General features: G+C 38.0%; 1 protein-coding gene across 2 annotated transcripts in view; it reads right to left on the reverse strand.

Annotated features, from left to right (window-relative positions):
• Positions 1–1,834: 1,834 nt before the first annotated feature.
• The window catches only part of TRA2B (transformer 2 beta homolog), a 33,774-nt gene continuing 17,660 nt past the window's right edge, over positions 1,835–17,948 (reverse strand). Inside the window, exons 3-9 of one of the 2 annotated variants that reach the window (XM_065556197.1) lie at positions 15,469–15,631; positions 13,908–14,096; positions 10,831–10,946; positions 9,372–9,455; positions 4,646–4,711; positions 3,270–3,343; positions 1,835–2,386 (exon numbers count right to left, since the gene is read on the reverse strand). In XM_065556197.1, the coding sequence (XP_065412269.1) occupies positions 2,376–2,386; positions 3,270–3,343; positions 4,646–4,711; positions 9,372–9,455; positions 10,831–10,946; positions 13,908–14,096; positions 15,469–15,501 (573 nt within the window). In that variant the 5' untranslated portion in view covers positions 15,502–15,631 and the 3' untranslated portion in view covers positions 1,835–2,375. The remainder of the gene's footprint in view (positions 2,387–3,269; positions 3,344–4,645; positions 4,712–9,371; positions 9,456–10,830; positions 10,947–13,907; positions 14,097–15,468; positions 15,632–17,948) is intronic. The other variant, XM_005308637.5, reaches the window with a different exon arrangement.

Consider the following 17,948-nt stretch of genomic DNA (forward strand, 5'->3'; position numbering starts at 1 on the left):
AGTGTAAGTTAGCACAGGACAAAGTAACATACCATAAAACCATATGTATTTATGTTTCTTGAGTAACCAAATCTCTGAAGTCCCCTTTAAAAGACCCATGGCTGCCTCTCCCTCTCACCTTACTATTCTGTTCAATTTAGCTTCTTACAAACAAACATCCCTGGTATCTGTACACATTACAGAATAAAAATACCACATGGCCTGCATCAATACATTGTTTCTTCTCCATTTCTCCCTACTTTGAGGAAAAGGTAAAAAAACTTGTGCTTTTTGCTCTATGTAAATGGTGACGTTATTAGTTCCTTTGTAGGAAAACAGATCAAATAACATTTGTAAATGGAAGAACTCCCAATAGAGGTGTTTCTAGTGGAGTCCCATAGCGATCGTTTTTTTGCTTATTGGTATTCAATATCTTTATAAAGGACTCCAAAAAGGATATGAATCATGGTTAACCAGGTGATCTTAAGCTCCATATGTGATGTGGTGGCTTGGAATGGTAATGTCACCTTTGGAGGTATAAACGGAACATTTGAATAGGAGTAGGGTTGTGGCATTACCTCTGTAGATGGCATTAGTAAGACTACTACAAGAATGCAGTTTCCAGTTCTGTTATCCACACACAGTGCAAGTCAAGTGGTGATTTGACCATGGTCTCTTAAGTACCTATATAGTGAGATCTCTGACAATAGAGGGCTCTTTATGTTATCAAAGACATAGCAAAATTCAAGTGACGGTAATGAATCACTGGAACACTGCTGGATTCTCCATCACTTGAAGTCTTTAAATCAAGACTGGGTGTCTGTTTCTAAAAACAATTCCCTAACTCAATCACAAGATATGAGTCTGACACAGGAATTACTGGGTGAAATTCTTTGGCCTATGTTAAGCAGGAGATCCCTTCTGGCCTTAAAAATCTATAAAAGCAAGTCTGGAGTAAAACTTTGCAATTTAACCCAATAATAGTGAGATTGTGATCATACTTTGTACTGATCACTCCTACAGGAACTCTCTGGATAAAGCTACGAAAGCCAACTCAGGATAGTTGCCACCTTCTCTCCATTTTCATTCTTGTTTTACCTCTCTCTATCCCCATCCCCACATATTTTTCTTTTCCTTCCTGGTGTTGTTGATCCTTTAAGTTCCCCACCTCATATGTAGACCATATGCTGCTCTTCCTACTTGTGAATGGGTGAGAAATCCACTGATGGCAAGCAGTGTAGCAGACAAAAAACCAAATAAAAAAACTTTAGTAAATAGAAGAGTGGTAGGAAAGCTACTTTGTAATTTGAGAAAGCAGGGAACTAGTAGGCTAGTTCTGTACATTCATGGTCTCCAATACTTCAGAGATTTAAAAGCTTATGCAAATCCCTGAAGTATTACAAAAGCTACGTTTTCAAGGAATAACTCCTTTTTTAAGAATTGAAACAGTTTAGCTGGTTACCTTTGGTAAGTGAAAACCTCACAGCTGAGCGCCTCGGACTTTGTATGCTCATTAGTTGTGTACGTGTTGTCTACTCCAGTGAAAATCTGTTCCCTGCCTGGTCCTAATAAAGCACATGGTCTCATTCACAAGCCTTCAGACATAACATGTTAGGAGGTGTAGAATGTATTCCGTCACCCCATGACAGCCAATTAAAAGCTCAAACATCACCATATAACAGTAATTTATAAAAAAGCCTTCTCCAAGTATACAATAGTATTCAACATACCCCTCCCTCCTGCTAGTGTACAAGTTACACATAAGGCTTGACTAGTCAGACCTTTAGATAAGCATCTATTTACAAGCCACAAAGCAGCAATTTCGTAGAAGTAACTTGTCCAGATAAAAGCAGTATAAACTTAACATTTTATTAATGGGCTTCATACTATGCATATTCTGGCGGGCTGTGAAGAAGGGCGATGACTGTCTTCTTAGTTAATTAGCTACTGAATTTGAGAATTGGAGGAACAGATTACTTTGGCTATGCATAAGATTTGGGAAGTAAAAATCAAACTGTTTATTATTTTTTACCATTTGAAAGCATTTTACACAGGTTTTGATCTTCAGAATATCCTGGAATCAGTAGAAAAAACTTTAAATGAACAGTTTTGTATAATAGAAACCTTTCAGCAGTCAAAATTCTGACTAAAAAAATACATGCAAAACATACTCCTCTCAAAAACACAACTTTGAACAAAGCACCGAACTACACAGATATGCAGAATGAAACAGCATTTTAACTTCACCAAAAAGTAGTCTTCATAAAAGGTGTAAAAGTCACCTATTCACTAGGCACTGCTCACTTTTTAAACAGAATAGACAATAAAAATATTGTCCACATATCTGCGATCCCAGCTCAAGGGCTGTAGTTAGAAATTCCTCTAAACTTCATGTTTTAATAGCGACCTGTAAGAGGAAAAAGTAAACATACATTAATTCATTTTGTAATTACTAATAGGCTAAATCTTTAAATATATCAATCAAAGCCTTTCAACATCTGTGATCACCTTGTTCAAGTGGGTAACAGAAATTCAAGAGCTAAGGGCTTGTCTGCATAGGGAAATTTACCAGTATTAACTATAGCACTGATCTTCTCTGTGTAAGCAAGCCCTCAGACACTTGACATATGGAGGACTGGTGTCTCAAGGTACTGAGAAAGGACAGATACAATGCAGATTACTATGTATGTTTATTAGCAAAGAATGTGGGAACATCATTAATATGTATCCCTTATGACCAAGTAAAAATAATTTAATGACATTCTATTTTAAACAGAACTTACCCATATAAACACCTCTCCAGAATATGTGCTGATATAGTGAGATAATCCAGAGAGAAGCCCTCATTTTAGCAACTTTTGGATATTAAATATACTAATACAAAAGTCATTACTCTGACTTTTATCTCAGATTAATTTAAAAAGTATTATCTATCCTATAGAAGGTACCGTGTTGGGAAACAGTTACAACATGTTAGCCTCTGCCGGGATTGACCGTTTGATCTTGGGCATAACCAAAACGTTAACCATGACACGGTCTCCCATGACTTTTTAAAAAGAAAGTTATGCATGGCAAGGACACAGTAAGGCAAGGAGGCAAGAGTAAAACTGACATTTGCCTTGTCCTTAAAAGGTGGTCACTTGCTTGGAGAACTCAGTTTTTTTTCAAGGGGCATTAAAGTAGATGGCGAGAATATTAAAGATCCAGTAGTCGTGCTCTCTTTTTTTTTTTTTTCTACGTGGAAGTCACCATCCAATAAATGACACAACCAATTCTAAAACAAGACTTACGAGGTGAATAGGATCGAGATCTGGAGCGAGATCTGTAACCTCCTCGGCTGTAGTATGGGGATGGTGATCTTCTCCTGTGGAAAGGATTAACATGATAATTAAGCTAATTCAGGTTTTAAAGTAATTAATACTGATACACACAAATTCAAATGATACCAAGAAATACCATATTATAATTCTCCTTCAACACCCCTATTGCTGATTAGTCTACATCCCATGAATACTGGTCACCAGAAATTTAAGGTTAATCCGGTCACACATGCACTGTAGCTGCCTGTGCAACATTCTTAACTACCAGTTGATTCACTGAAAACCACGCATTGCAGAGCTGACAGGAGCATCTATATACTGTATTGATAGATGCTACCTAAAAGTCAGTAAAGGTACTAGAACATAATGGCCATATAGGGTCACACCAATGGTCCACCTAGTGAAATATTCGGTCTTCCAACAGTGCTGGATGCTTTAGAGGGAATGAACAAAACAGGGAAGTTATTGAGTGATCCACTCTGTGTTGTCCAGTCTCAGGATCTGGCAACCAGCCACTTAAGCACACTAACAGCATGGAGTTTGTCCCTGACCATCTTGGCTAATAGCCATTGATGAACCTATCCTCCCAGAACTTTTCCAATTCTTTTTTGAACCTAGTTATACTTTTAGCCTTCACAACATCCTCTGGAAATGAGTTCCACAGGTTCACTGTGTGCTGGGTAACTGCATGCCTATAAAAACTAGTAGTCTATGAAGAAAGCAAGCTTGAGGTGCTTAATATTTCCAGAGAAAAGGTTTCATTTTATATTTTAAAAAACAAACCATGAGTAATGCCAATGTTAATTTTTGGACTATTAAATATTCAGAGCCTGAGAAACATTAATCTTATCTGCAATCAAACAGCATACCATATGATAAGCAACAAACCAATACTACTTATCTTCAATTTGTTTCCAATTTAAATATTTATTTGGAGATGAACACCAACAGCTGCAATCTCCTTCCCCCCAGTTCTCCAACTCAAGGCTCTCTACATTTGTTTCCCCCCGCGCACTGGGTCCTGTCCCCCAGCACTAAAGTTCACAGAATAGTTTAAGAGTAACTGAAAAATTCATAACTCTTTGGCACAGATTGTGAATTTTCTACGCGTAAAGCTCCATCACTAGCCTATGTTATCACCAACCTATATAATTGTAATCAGGTGGACTTTTGTTTTAATGAGTTCTGTGGCTTGCTGAAAAATTGTATTCATTCACTAGTGACTACTCCACTTTCTTTTAATGCTTTTGGATGTACATTAGGCCTCAGCTGTTTGAATTTTTTAGGCAGGCTGTTTCATGAACATTTCTACTGTTCTTTGGATATTAAAACCTGTCTAAGCATACCTGTAGATCTGATCCCTGTCTTGGGCAGCTCTCCATCCTCCTCCTCCTCCTCCTCCACCACCTCCTCTGTGAAGACAGAAGCAAAACAACATTTTTCGCACTTTATTATTTTCAAAGGACAAGGAAAACAAAGCGTTATATCTAATATAAAACTACAGTTGGATCACACAGGAAAGACAAGAAAATACCTAAATAAAATTTGCTGCATTGTGTAAGTGTAAGCTACCTGTCTCATCACAGTTCATTTATGTACTATGCCCAGCATGGCTTGGCAAAAATCACAAAGTGTCTGGGAAAGTTGAGGAAATCTCATGGTCCAGTTTACCAATATTGTATGTTATAATTTCCTATCCTCCAGGTAGCAGCAATTTGAGATTATCTTCCATTTTAAATTGAAGCAAATGCAGTCACACTACTCTGTGCAAAAATTTGTACTTGCTCACTCACCAGGGAGCAGTAGTTTTGTTTCGAAATGAGACAAGTAAGATCAGTTCATTCTCATGATAGGATTTCACGCATTAGCTAGTAAAATTCTCATTATCATTTTAATGAAACTGTCTTAATTATGTAGTGGGGAAGTGGTCACATTTGGTATAAGGTAGCCAAATAAAATATACTGTAAATGTTATACATTGTACACCATCTACAAACGTTACAGGTATCTTGCAATGCAAATACTGTCTCCGGTCCAAAGACATTATAATCAAAGTTCTAGACAAGACTCAAATGACGGAAGGAAGGAGGAAAGGAAGAAAGTGTTAGAAAAATAAGGAGATGATTACTTTGGAATGAACACACTATTTTGGTAATTTTTCTGTTTGAAGTTACACAGGTAGTCTAACATACATAGGTCTGTCCATTCTGCTTTCCGCTCTACCCCTGCTCATCGCTGCAATCTCAGTGCTTATTTGCAGCATAGATGAGGCCACAACTCTGCCCTTTCACAATGATCCTTTGGGCCTAATGGAAAACAGTGTACATGGAGATGTCAAAGGCTGAGCAGGTGGCTAAATGGTCGAACTGGGAGTTTGGGAGTCATCACTACAAAGACTCAGACAACACCTCTGGGTGAAGGCCAGTCAGCTTGTAATTTAGATTACAGAGGATAAGGGGAAAAAGAGGGGATAAGTGGATATTCAAAGACCTTTAACTTTACTGCTCAAAGGCCAGAAGCAAAATGATAAAAATTAGCACTTCCAGTGAGAGGCAGGCAGGAAAGGAGACTAGAAATATTCAGTATGTAATTAGGAATTTCTTATGTATTTTTTCTAAAGACTGTATAGAATTTTATTCAAATAAGATCTCCTAGTACAGCACCAATGTATGTAATTAGTGTCTGCTTGCAGCAAAAATGTTATTTATATTACTTAATTTGTGACAACACTCCTAGTTCCATAAGATCTGGCTAGGCGAGAGTACATTTCCTTAACACAAGGGGACCTGCTCCATGACTAGGGTTCCTAGGCACTATGGTAATACAGTACAAATAAATTATAGTGTGAGGGAGTTAAGTTCTAACACGTCAAAAAGAGATCAGGCATTTTAGCTATAAGGACAACTGATGGATTCTTAAACATCCAGACACAGGAAGTAAGATTGTGGCTTAGCCTCAGCTTCAATTACGTTAAAGGCTGTAAATATGCTGCAGAACAAGGTAAAATCCAAAAGCTACCTGCTTATTTTTAAGTAAGGGTAGGTGGAAAAATTGAGGCCCAGACAGTTTGTTGAAATTACATAAGGTGAGCCCCTGTATTCTTACCAAGCATTTCTGTTCTAAAAGCACAACACTTCTAGAACAAGAGTGTATGTAATAGGTAAAGGGGAGGAGAAAATAGTGGATAGGAAGATGAACATATGGAGAATGTGTACAACTTATGAATTTTGGTTGATATTGTGAGGTTACGAAAATTTCTGTATGATGAAATGCCTCAGTCTGTATGTATCCACCGCTGCTGACAAAACTAAGCACATATCGCCCAGACGAGATACAATGGAGAGTAGGTAAAGTTAGATACTATACTCTGGCTGGTTAATAGTTATGCTAAAGAGATTGGTCAGAGCTGGGAGAAGCCATTTGGCTGTAGGAGGGGAGTTCTGGAGAGTGGAAAAATTATCAGCAGCAGAACAAAAGCAGGTGTTTGTGGTGAGACATAAAAACATGAGGGACTCAGGATCCTCTGGGCAGGAGAAGAGACAGGCCTGGCTTTCATGGGGTTGGGGATAGCTGTAGGACCAACCAAGATGAGAGAAAGCAAGCTTGTTGGGGGGTGGGGGGAGAGAAGGGAAGAGACTCCATCATTCAGAAGTTAAAGCCATGAAGTGCAACAGACTGGTCTGAGACATCCCCAGAGGACCCAGCTCCCAGCCCAACGAATACTCTAGAGTGGTAAGGAAACTGAGCATGGAGTTTATTTTTGTATAAATCTGTGCATTTCTCATGCTACTAAAGGATGAGCAGTGGTGTTTTAGAATCCCGTGCAAAGTCTGTGTACATTGTGTGTTATACCTATTACATGTCCTTGAAGAATTAACTTGTGGGCCCAAACAACCTACAAAGCTGGAGTTGTGGGAGCTACAGGAGCCTGAGGGGCAAGGCAGCAGCTGTCAAGAAGGAGTGCTAGATAGAGCATCTACACCCCAACAGTGCCTAGATCACCAAAGACAGGGCAACGGCTGTACTCTGCTCAAACTCTGCAGGCTTAAAGCACGTGGGATACAGGGGCTGGAACTCCTCACAGCAGTCTGGTGAGTGACCACAGGTGTGCTTGACTAGATGACAGTGAACACTGTCTACAGAGCACCTACCACTAGCCAGGATGCAGAGCAAAGAGAATGGTCCTTAATTCTAACAGTGACGCCACTAAACCACTGGTCCAGTCTTTATGTTTGTGCACATCATTCCACTCTTAGTTAACATATTTCCCTTGTTTTAGTCTATGCTCTCTCTAGGCTCCCATTCCTGTTCCCCATGCTCAGAGCCATGCCTCATACTCTTGACACCAGTATGAGCACTGCCAAGAGTGAAAGTAGTTAGTTTCACACTCCTGCTGGTATGCAATGGTCAGGAGCATAATTCACCCTAAAGGAATTCTCCTGCATGAGCAGTTTCAAATAGTTGGTGAGATTCTATCTAGCCTGTATTTAATATAAAGCTTCTGTAAAACCAGCTACAACATAAATAAAGGGAATAAAGCAAGTAACATTTGGAGGATTCGTTGACTCTCTAAAATGAGAGACTTTCAGATTTAGAAAAAAAGAAAGCATGACCAATTTTGAGTGATTATTACAAAAGGAGACAAAATAAAGTAAGGTTGTCCTAGAAGGAGTGACAGGAAAAGGACTAAAGGAAATAGTTGCTCACAAGGGATATTTTGACCCAGCTAAGGAATAAAAGATTTAAAATCTTATAACTGCACAAAATCTGCCTTAGGCCTGATGATAGGAAGTCATTAAAATACACACAAAGAAAATGAACTACTAGCTTAACATTTAAATTGTGTCTTGACTCTATTACGTGGTCCAACTTTGTTCACGCAACCAATCTGAAAATTCAGATTAACATGACATTTTTCATCAAGACCCACCACCAACTAGCTATATTCAAGTGTGTTAAATAAATTTCAAACAGTTCTACAATTTACCCATGGCAACATATGTTAACTATGAACTTTCAGCTACATGAAGTACAACCACGCTAGGTTTGTCAGACTTAAATCCTCTGCAAAATAAAACCGCTATTAAGCCTTGTTAGCACTGCCGCTTTAAACAGTTGCCCTCTATCCTTTTATCTATATCATAGAATTCAAAGTTCCTACACTACCCCTGCATTCTACAGTTTTATCTACAATTCAACACTGCATGTGTCTAATGTTTCACTTTCTCCCTTAATTTGTTTTATCTTCTCATTTCCTAGTTAGTAGCTGTGTTGGTGGATCCTGAAGCAACTGTTGTCCATAACAGGCTTTACAACAGAAAAATCCAACTATGGGTGCCAAGGAGTTAGTTGATAGATTTGAAGCCGTGAAATAGGATTGCCCTCTTTTGTAGAAAGGCTATGTGACATTTTCATAGTAGATCTGTCCAGTATAAGGACAGGTTTAATTTATGACCTCATCTAACTTTCAAAATAATCTTCCACTGTTGTACGCCAAGTGGCAATAACTTTGAGCATTGGTGGTCACTGCTATTTTTACCGCTGTGTTGACTACGTTTCTCCAGAGCATGGCTAGACCACCAGATGGGAAAATGCAAGTGGCAGAGGTGTATACTAATACTTTCACCACTGCTGTCTCTTGGGAGATTTTTTTCTTCCCCTTTTGGGCCAGCATACAGAAGAGGTGTGTATGTGTGCTTGCTCTTAAAGCTGAAGCATAGACACTATTAAGCAATTAAAATTATACAGATATACATGTAACTATAGCATTATGGACTATTTATGTTGAAATTAGATCTCATTCAAACTGAAATTCTGATCGGTCTGTCACACTGGCTGTACATCAAAAATAACAGATGGCAAACAACAATTATTTGCAGTAAAGACCAAAGATTTCAAAACCAGAGCTTGGATGTAAAATAGTGACTTCAAATGAGTTTCAAAGGTACAGTTATAACATTTAATAAGTTAAAAAGAAATGCAAATAATTTACTTCCAAAATGGAGGCGTTTCAAGAGAAACTCTAGCCCAAGGTGATCTGCACATATTTTGTATTTGTTACTAGTGGCTCACCTATAAGATCTGCTGTAATATTCACGATCATCATACCCTCTGTCATACCCTCTGTCATAGTAATCTCTTCGTCGGGAGCTGCCACTGCATGGAACAGTGAAACAAAGTTAGAAAAATACAAAATACTGCATACAGGTAAGGCTGGCTGAGCTAACAGTACTGTCGGAATCTTCAAATAAGGTGGCCAGGAAATGTAACTGCAAACTTAATCTGGATTTAACTTTTTGACATGAACACTAAGTTTAAATATTGCAGGAGAAATTCTTTTCTAAGACAACTTTCACCTATTCGTAACTTTTACGGGGGAAAAAAAGTCCCTTTTGGAAGGATTTTTCCTCAGTGAGCCCAGTATCATAGAAGATTAGGGTTGGAAGAGACCTCAGGAGGCTATCTAGTCCAACCTCCAGTAGTGACTTAAAATGTATGAGCTACTAAACTGACTTTTCAAAAAAGCTGTCAGCTGACAAAAATGTTTTCTTCAAGTGTTTCAACTTGAGATCTTAGTTCTCATGTGCCTTTCATGGTATGAAACCAAAATTTTTAATGCAAGCTTTTTAGATCGCAAGCTCAGATTTAAAGCTACAAGTTTAACATTTCTGGGTATGGCCTCTCCTACTGTTGGCCTCCAACTGCCCATGCCCTCTTGGTTTTCCAGGCCCGTTTCCCATGGAAAACAATTATGCTGATAGATCTGGACGAGTCACATCTGCCAACTAGAAGCAAGTTAAGAACTGACTAAATTAAGGAACATTAGACAGGTGGATAGAAAGTACTGAAATTGATGCATTTTTGGTGCATTAGGTTTTTTTTTTTTTTTTAAAAAGTGTTCAAGTGTTGTATTACCAGTAAGTGAAAAAAGTTCATGTAGTTTTATTTCTATTTATGGTTATCTAAAACACAATGTTACAAGTCACTAAATTATTGTACACAAATGCATCTTGACTTTTTACAGTTGGAAAAAGCATACAACCTTTGAGGGTTACCCACCAGTAAGAATTAAATAAAAGTTATGGAATTTGCTTCAACGATAACTATACAAGTTTGTCATTTTCGTAAACTGAGTGGCAGTTACTTTGCTAATAAGTGCAATCATTTGACATTTTAAAGGTTGCTTTATCTGAAAACAGAATTTTTAGATCAATTACATTTTTTCCTGACAGTGTTGTCTGATATGTAGCCTCAATGTTGACTGGCATGATTTTAACATTTGGTGCAAGTACACAAATCAAGATGCACTACTATTTTATGCCCATATACCAAGAGTTGCATGTGTACTTTTGAAAGTCTTTAACAAAAAGCACCAATAAATAAATAAGTAAAAAATAAAAATCAGGATTGTGTTGATACTGAATTCCTACAAGAGCACAGATAATTTAGCGAAATAAAACAGACTACGTGGTAAACTAAATGTGCATTTCCTTTATGCCACTTGTGCTATTCAATGTCTGAAGTAACTTACTAAGTTGGTCTCCCCATATAGATTCCAGGTGTAGGGGTGTGAGGCCTTTTTGTTATGGAGAAATCTACCCGGATTCTTCTCCCATCAAGTTCCATTCCATTGGCACGCTCTTTAGCCTATACGGAGTGAAACAATCATGATTTAGACAGTTTTAACTGCAAATAAATTAACTTCAGCCTAATAACTGCTAACAAGTTTCTATCAACTACTTCTCCTTTCCTAACTAGCTGGGGTTGTATTGTTGATCTGTCTTTTCCAAGCTTGCCAGTCCAATGCTTGCTCCATATTCAGTTAGTCTTCCCTTACAGTCTATCCACCGTTTACTTGGCTGTCCTCTTGTTCTCAGCTCACAAACTCTAGTCTCAGATGTCTCCCTAACGGGATGCCTTTCATCCATCCTTGTAGATGCTGATACCATTTCAGCTTCTTTTATAGCTTCTCTGATACTGCAAACCTTGGTTTCATGCCTGAGGACATCTTTCCACATGTGGTCCTGCAAGGTCTCCCCTCAAACATCTCATTTCAATAACTTCAAGTCTTCTCAAGTGCCTCTCTTTGGTTACCCATATCTCTGATTCACACAGAAGAGCTGGTCTTACCATGGTTTTCTATAGTTGCCCCTTATGTAATCTGGGCATTCATTTATTAGAAGTCACTCCATTTACCTTGCACCAGACTTCCCCCATGCTCAGCTATCTTGGTTATGGTTCTCAGATTTCTTTATTTGTCACTAACCAGCCCCACAAGATAAATACAGATACCTGATTTAGGGGCTGGCCCTCAATGTTGATATTCATCTGTCTTAGTTCTGAGCAAGTCACCCACATGATCTCTCTCTTCTTTACTCATTTTGACACTATAGTTTATTAGTTCCCTATTGCCTGGACCCAAATCTTCCTTGCCATTAGCAAAATTTAATTTGTATAGATCATCTTCATACAACCTTCAATTTGGATTTACTTACCTATGAAGTCTATCACAATTATAAATAGTAATGAACTAAGCACTAATCCCTGGTGGAGTCCAACCTTCACCTTGAAGCCTTCCTTGAAACACGGAAGGGCAACTGGCTCTTGTGTCTTGGAACCCTCATACAAATCCATCACCCTCTGGACAAGATCCTACAGTGCCTCTCAGCATTAGAGAGGTGTGTGTGTGTCCGTGTGTCCTCCCCCCCCCCCCCACCAAAAAAAGCCCAACCAATGAACCATGCTAGATATTTTCCTCCACCTTCTTAATCATCTATTGTCCATTTTCCTTTTCTAAATGGAAACTGCTTCTGTCCTTAAAGGGGCTTCACATTTCAGAGAATGCAGCTATGATTCTCAGTTTCACACAGTGGGACAGAAGCTTCAAACAGTTGTGTAGGTACTTTTATGTTTGTATATCGGTACCAATATGGAATTCTCTTTTCTTCCCAGACTGCAGGATTTGTGTGAGCCAATGTACCCTAGCCTCTCTCAAGGCTTTGATCATTTCCACCATCATTTCATCTGGACCTGCTACTTTTCCAGGTGACTTGTGGGCAGACCTCAAAGGCATCTACATTCATAATTATTGCTTCGCATGACAATGCAGCATATAAAGGGTTTTCCACATTAAGTAGACCCCCAGAATTTTCACTGTCAGTTACATACAAGACCCCTGCATCCTTTATGAATGATGTGTTCACTTTGTCATCTTCCTTTTGTTTCTTGTCCGTGAGATCATATATATTTTCTTTTTGGCAAATTGAGAACAGTTGTGCATCTCATTATACAGCGTATCTAAAGCTAGGTTTCTTGCCTTCTTAACTGCTTGTCTGGAGGCTCTATAGGTAGCATCCACTTCTTCTGAAGGGTTATTTTCCTGATGCATGTTTCATTGGCGCAAAGCTCATACTGGATCCATTTGCCAGTTGCGACCATTATAACCAATGTGCTGGGGGTACCAGTGGTTTGCTTGGGGTAACAGTACACGCATCTTCAAATTGAGTTTGTATTTAGGAGGGCAACTCTGGTACAACTGGAGATTTACCTTGTATTTTTGTTTAAAGCATAACTCACACCTTTATTTTGTTCTGAGATACCAACAAGGGACAGGATCTAATAATTCCTCAAGATGGCTTATAGCTCTTATATGATGAATAGAGTTGGTCTTCTGGGATATGTGTAAGTTACTTTCACCTCCAGCTGTGAATGGGCAACATTAATAGTCTAACTGCCATGGTCAGGTTCTAGTCTCCAAGTGCTCCGAAAAGGTGTTCATTTTTATTTATTGACATTTGAAATTTTGTTTCAATGTGTATTTTAAACACAATATGATTGTGGCTTTGGGCACATATTTGATTAATTACTCTAATATAAAAACTAAAACCATATAAACCTTTTAAAATATTGTTTTAAGACTATCATATATATTTACCCATTTGCCAAGACCTACATCCAAAATCAAATGCACCCCACGGGAGAATTAAAAGTTAACTGGTTTGTAAGCCTGATTACATATTAAAATCCTCCATTCAGTTGATTTAAATACTAAAATAGTGTTTCATTCATCCCAGAGAATCACAAAGCAATTTACAATTATATTCATACAAACAATACTAGTGAAATGCAACAACCAACCAGCAGGAAAAAGCAGCTTTGGTCAAAAACATAACCAGCTGTGTGGAACTATTTATTTCTCACTAACGTAGAGGCTGAATTGACCATACTGAAATTTTAACCTGTGGTATTTGAAATATTGATCACTAAATCATTCCTTTCAGAAGCTTGCTTTTTAACCACTTGGTCAAATCAGTTTGAGTAAATACATTCATAAGCCCATCAGTTATTTTGAAGAATCGTTAATAGACTACAGAAAACAAATGCCAATGCTTCCAAGATTGCTATTCTTGTTTTTGTCCAGGTGCATATTTTCCTTATAGCAGTTTCAAATATTAATGAATACTGTACCTTAATTCCTTTTCTACATGGTCTCAAACAAAGGTTTAAAAAAAACAACACATTTTACAGGGCTATGTACTAGTTATGCAGGAATAAGTTTTTAACAGTTGGGAATTGCAAATTTTAAAAGTGTTATATATTCCAGCTTACCTCCTTTGCATCATCAACATTTTCAAAATACACAAATGCAAATCCTCTTGAACGCCGAGACTGCTGGTCATACACAATGGAAACATCAGCAATTGGGCCATACTTGGAGAACACTTCTCTCAGGTCCCTTTCTGTGGTGTATAGACTTAATCCAAACACACCGAGACAACAGTTTGGGTCAGGATTTGCCTAGAAGAATAAAAAAAGCTTCTCCTTTCAAACTTTCAGCAATGCAGTGACTTTATAAACATGCGTTGATTTGGCATGACTTCAAGACAGATAAAAATCTATTGCTATCTAAGAAGCTAGTTTTACTTACAACAGACATGTCAGACTTAGCTTTCACAAAAACATATTTTGCATTTCTCACCACAAGAGGAGCACACAATTCCCGTGCCAAACTTTGTAGTGGCATCACAACTTTATTTCCAGAAATGGGTACTCTCTGGAAGCGCCCAATAGTCTAGCCACAGAAAAGGGTGCTGCTGGTGAATACAAATACCTGTATATTGGTCTGCGAGCACCTCTATATTGGAGTAGTTTGGCATTTATTTTAGTCCTCATTTTACACAGTTGAGAATGAACATGACTTTTTAGTCTAGCTGATTTGTTTTTGTTTATTGAAGACATCAAGGCGGTTTTCATTCCCCAACCTCCCCTCCAAGTGTCCTCCTGATTAGGAAACTTTGGAAACTCAAAAATGAAGCCTATATCTCAAGTGGGTATGTACACTTATTTGTTATTGTAGGGATGTTCTTGAGTCAGGACTGTATTGGTAGCTTTTTTTAAGTAGAAGAAAAAAGCATTCGTTTGGCAACAAAAATTACATGGACTTTGTAAACAAGGCAGATAAATTAAAGGGCCTACCAACTTTGACTGTACCCTTTAAAAGATTTTAATAGAAAGCTTCAGGGTTTAAGGTGTCTGAATCTATGACAAAATGCTGTGTATTTCAAGAGACTGATACAACAAATCTAGTTTATTAATTTTGAAACCTACATACAAAAGGTAATTGTCAATCAGACCTGTTTAAGAGAGAACTACCATCTCAATTTAATTGACTGTGTTAATAGTCAATTAACATTTGTTTAGAAAAAGGTCTACATTAACGTACAACTTTCAGTGAACAGGCACCTTAAGTTACTGTAAGCACTGTGAAACTTTAAAAATTACAAGCTCAAATGTGATCAAATAAGGAATATCCAAACATTAATGTACTGAAGTATGAGTTACCCCCCATAGTAAACGAAACACACAGAAGACAAAACTTAAATACCTAAGATCACAAATTTCTTCCACACATTATTCAAATCATCATAATGTAACATTTAAAATGTGATAATTTATAGTTACAAACAAAACTTCTCATGTTTCACTGTGAATTTTTATTAATGTAGTACACCACGAAAATAAATTTAGTTTCCAAATCTGAGAAGAGATGGAAGCAGATTGCTTTTATAGATTCCTTAGTTCAAGGGGGAGGACAAACATATTAAAAATTGCAATAAACCCACAAACAGCTAAATTTAACAATCCCAATGTGTTAAAGTAACAGTCTTACCCTGTTTCCAACATGACGCCTACGAGTAGACATAGGGGAATGGCTGTGACTGTGTCGTCGTCGATAATCCCGACTGTAAGACCTGCTCCGGGACCTCCTGTGAGAGCGGGAACGAGAGCGTGATCTTGTATAGTGTCTACGAGAACTCCTCCTTGACCTAGATCTGTGCAGAGAAAGAACTAAGTTACTTCTGACGGGTTACCATGTTGCAACTACACATTAACATGAGGAAATCAAATAAAAATTACCTATAAATAGAAAATAGGTAACTTAAAAATCATGTTGTACTACATCTTGTAGGGCAATACACATACCTATTTCATCACCAGTTCAAGTTTCTCAACTCAATCTTTACAGTCAGATTAGATTACTTTAGGGTATTCATCACTATATCAGGCCCCATATAATTTCCACTGCAAAAACAGAATTCCAAACTCCATTTCAACCCCGTTGTCCATAATTGTTGGTTTGAAGCAGTTCATGCATAATCTAATTCCAAAAGATGAACGAATGTTTCCACAAAAAGAAGAGGGAAAATGGCACCTTCTTAGACAAATAAACAACAAAGAAGGGGACCAGAGATATGAGATACAAATATGACTGCAAGCACAGAAAGGTTTTTTGTTTTGTTTTTTAAAATGAGGCAAGACCGGGGAGATGACCATTGTTCATTTCCCGAGGGGGACATGAAAGAGGTTTATAAAACATTGAAAGATAAACCAGGTACTCCTATTTATCCTCAATACAAGAGGCTACTTAAAGAAGCTGAAAAACAACTACTTTAAGAACTGTAAGGAAATCATCATCACAGTATAAAACCATGCAGCACTTGGCCAAAAGGCATTAAGATAAAGAGCTAAGTGGGAGTTGAAAAAGTTTAGACAGTTATATTGAGTATGAGAAAATCCAGTTACTCTAGCTATTAAAAACTCACCACTAATCGTAGTTTTGACTGTTGCCATTGTAGTCACACTCGTGGTATGGACCCCCTGTGCAACTGAGCTTCTGGAACCTTTCCAGAAAAGCAGTACTTGTTGGGACAGTGCAAAGGCCCTCTTTCAGCATTGAATATTCAGAGATCATAAGAAGCTGTGCAATCCCAATCTGCTTTAATTCCTTCCATTAAACCTTCTAGAGCTCTTAAGACAGTAGAACCGTTAACTAAAAAGGGGAAGTTGGGCGATGAAGCCAGGTAACACTGCTTGAGCTTTGTCTTGTGTTAGAACTTAACTAAGCAGGGAATTAGCTTAATATAGTGCTGACCACAACCTGTCCATGTCTACACTGACTAACATAGGATTCAGCATATTACCTTACTTGACCCCTCAACAGCAATGTTTAAGAAATTTGTAGTTGAGAAACGCCCTTGAAGAATAGAAGTTGATGGTCAACCTCTCTTCAAAGTAGTCTCTGCATATTCCCTTTTGTGACTTAAACAATTTCCAAAAGGACAGGGGACAAGAAGGGACTAAAGGAAATGCAAAATTGGTCTAGACTATTGGGCAACCTGTCAAATTTGAAACTGGATCGATGTTGAAAAAATATGAGCCAAACTTCACCTGTTTCAAGTGTCTTTATACTCAGTTGCAGAGACTTCTGGTGAAGGGGTAATGGAGATAGATTCTAGAAGTAATACCCTTCATCCAAAAGGGAATGGAGGGGGGAGGAGAGAGCTAACTTTGTTCAAGTTGGAGCAACCCCTTAGATGGTGCTGCAGATCTAGTCCTTCTTTTGAGTTTTATTTCTAGGCAAAGCTTGCCATTAAAAAAGGAAGGTTTCCTACGCTGGCTTGTGACTAAACCAACAAGCAAGACAACTTGATCTAAGCTCAGTTGACAATGCCCAATGTCACAGTTCTGACTTATCTGATGGTATCCAGAAAGCATGGAGTGCATGCCCTGGAACAGAGTGACCCATCAGTTACAGTCTTAATGGGCACTGTGAAGATGGATCAAAAAAAGGGAATACCTGATCCCAAACCTGCAACTGATATCAAAATACCTTAGTCACTGGTGACATGGAAAATGCCAAGTCAAGCTTCCTGGCATCTGTCAGAAACAGGTGGATAAAAATCAATGCTTTTTTTTTTAAATCAAATCTGAATTTTTTTATTTAAATTGGATTTTTTGATAAAATGCTTTTTGAGGAAAAAACCTCCCTAAAGAGAATTTTAATTAAGATATCTTTGAGCTATAATGTATCGCATCATGGAATCCGGATTATAAATTCTAATTCTATAGTATGAGACAATATATTATTGTAATGTTTAAGAAAAGGTTTGTAAATGAGTTCCAATAGTTCATGGATTAGGGACCTAATCTTATGGGGTTCCAGGGGCTTCTGTATAGATTTAGGTTAATCTTTCTATCTACCCAATGGGACTTGGTATCTTCTAGACTGAGCACTATCAGCGCTGCTTAGTTTTGCAATTCTCAAACTGCAAGTTTGTGTCTCCAGAGATAACATACTTGTTAACAGCA

The sequence above is a fragment of the Chrysemys picta genome, chromosome 9, assembly GCF_011386835.1.
Source record: "Chrysemys picta bellii isolate R12L10 chromosome 9, ASM1138683v2, whole genome shotgun sequence".
Lineage (NCBI taxonomy): Eukaryota > Metazoa > Chordata > Testudines > Emydidae > Chrysemys > Chrysemys picta.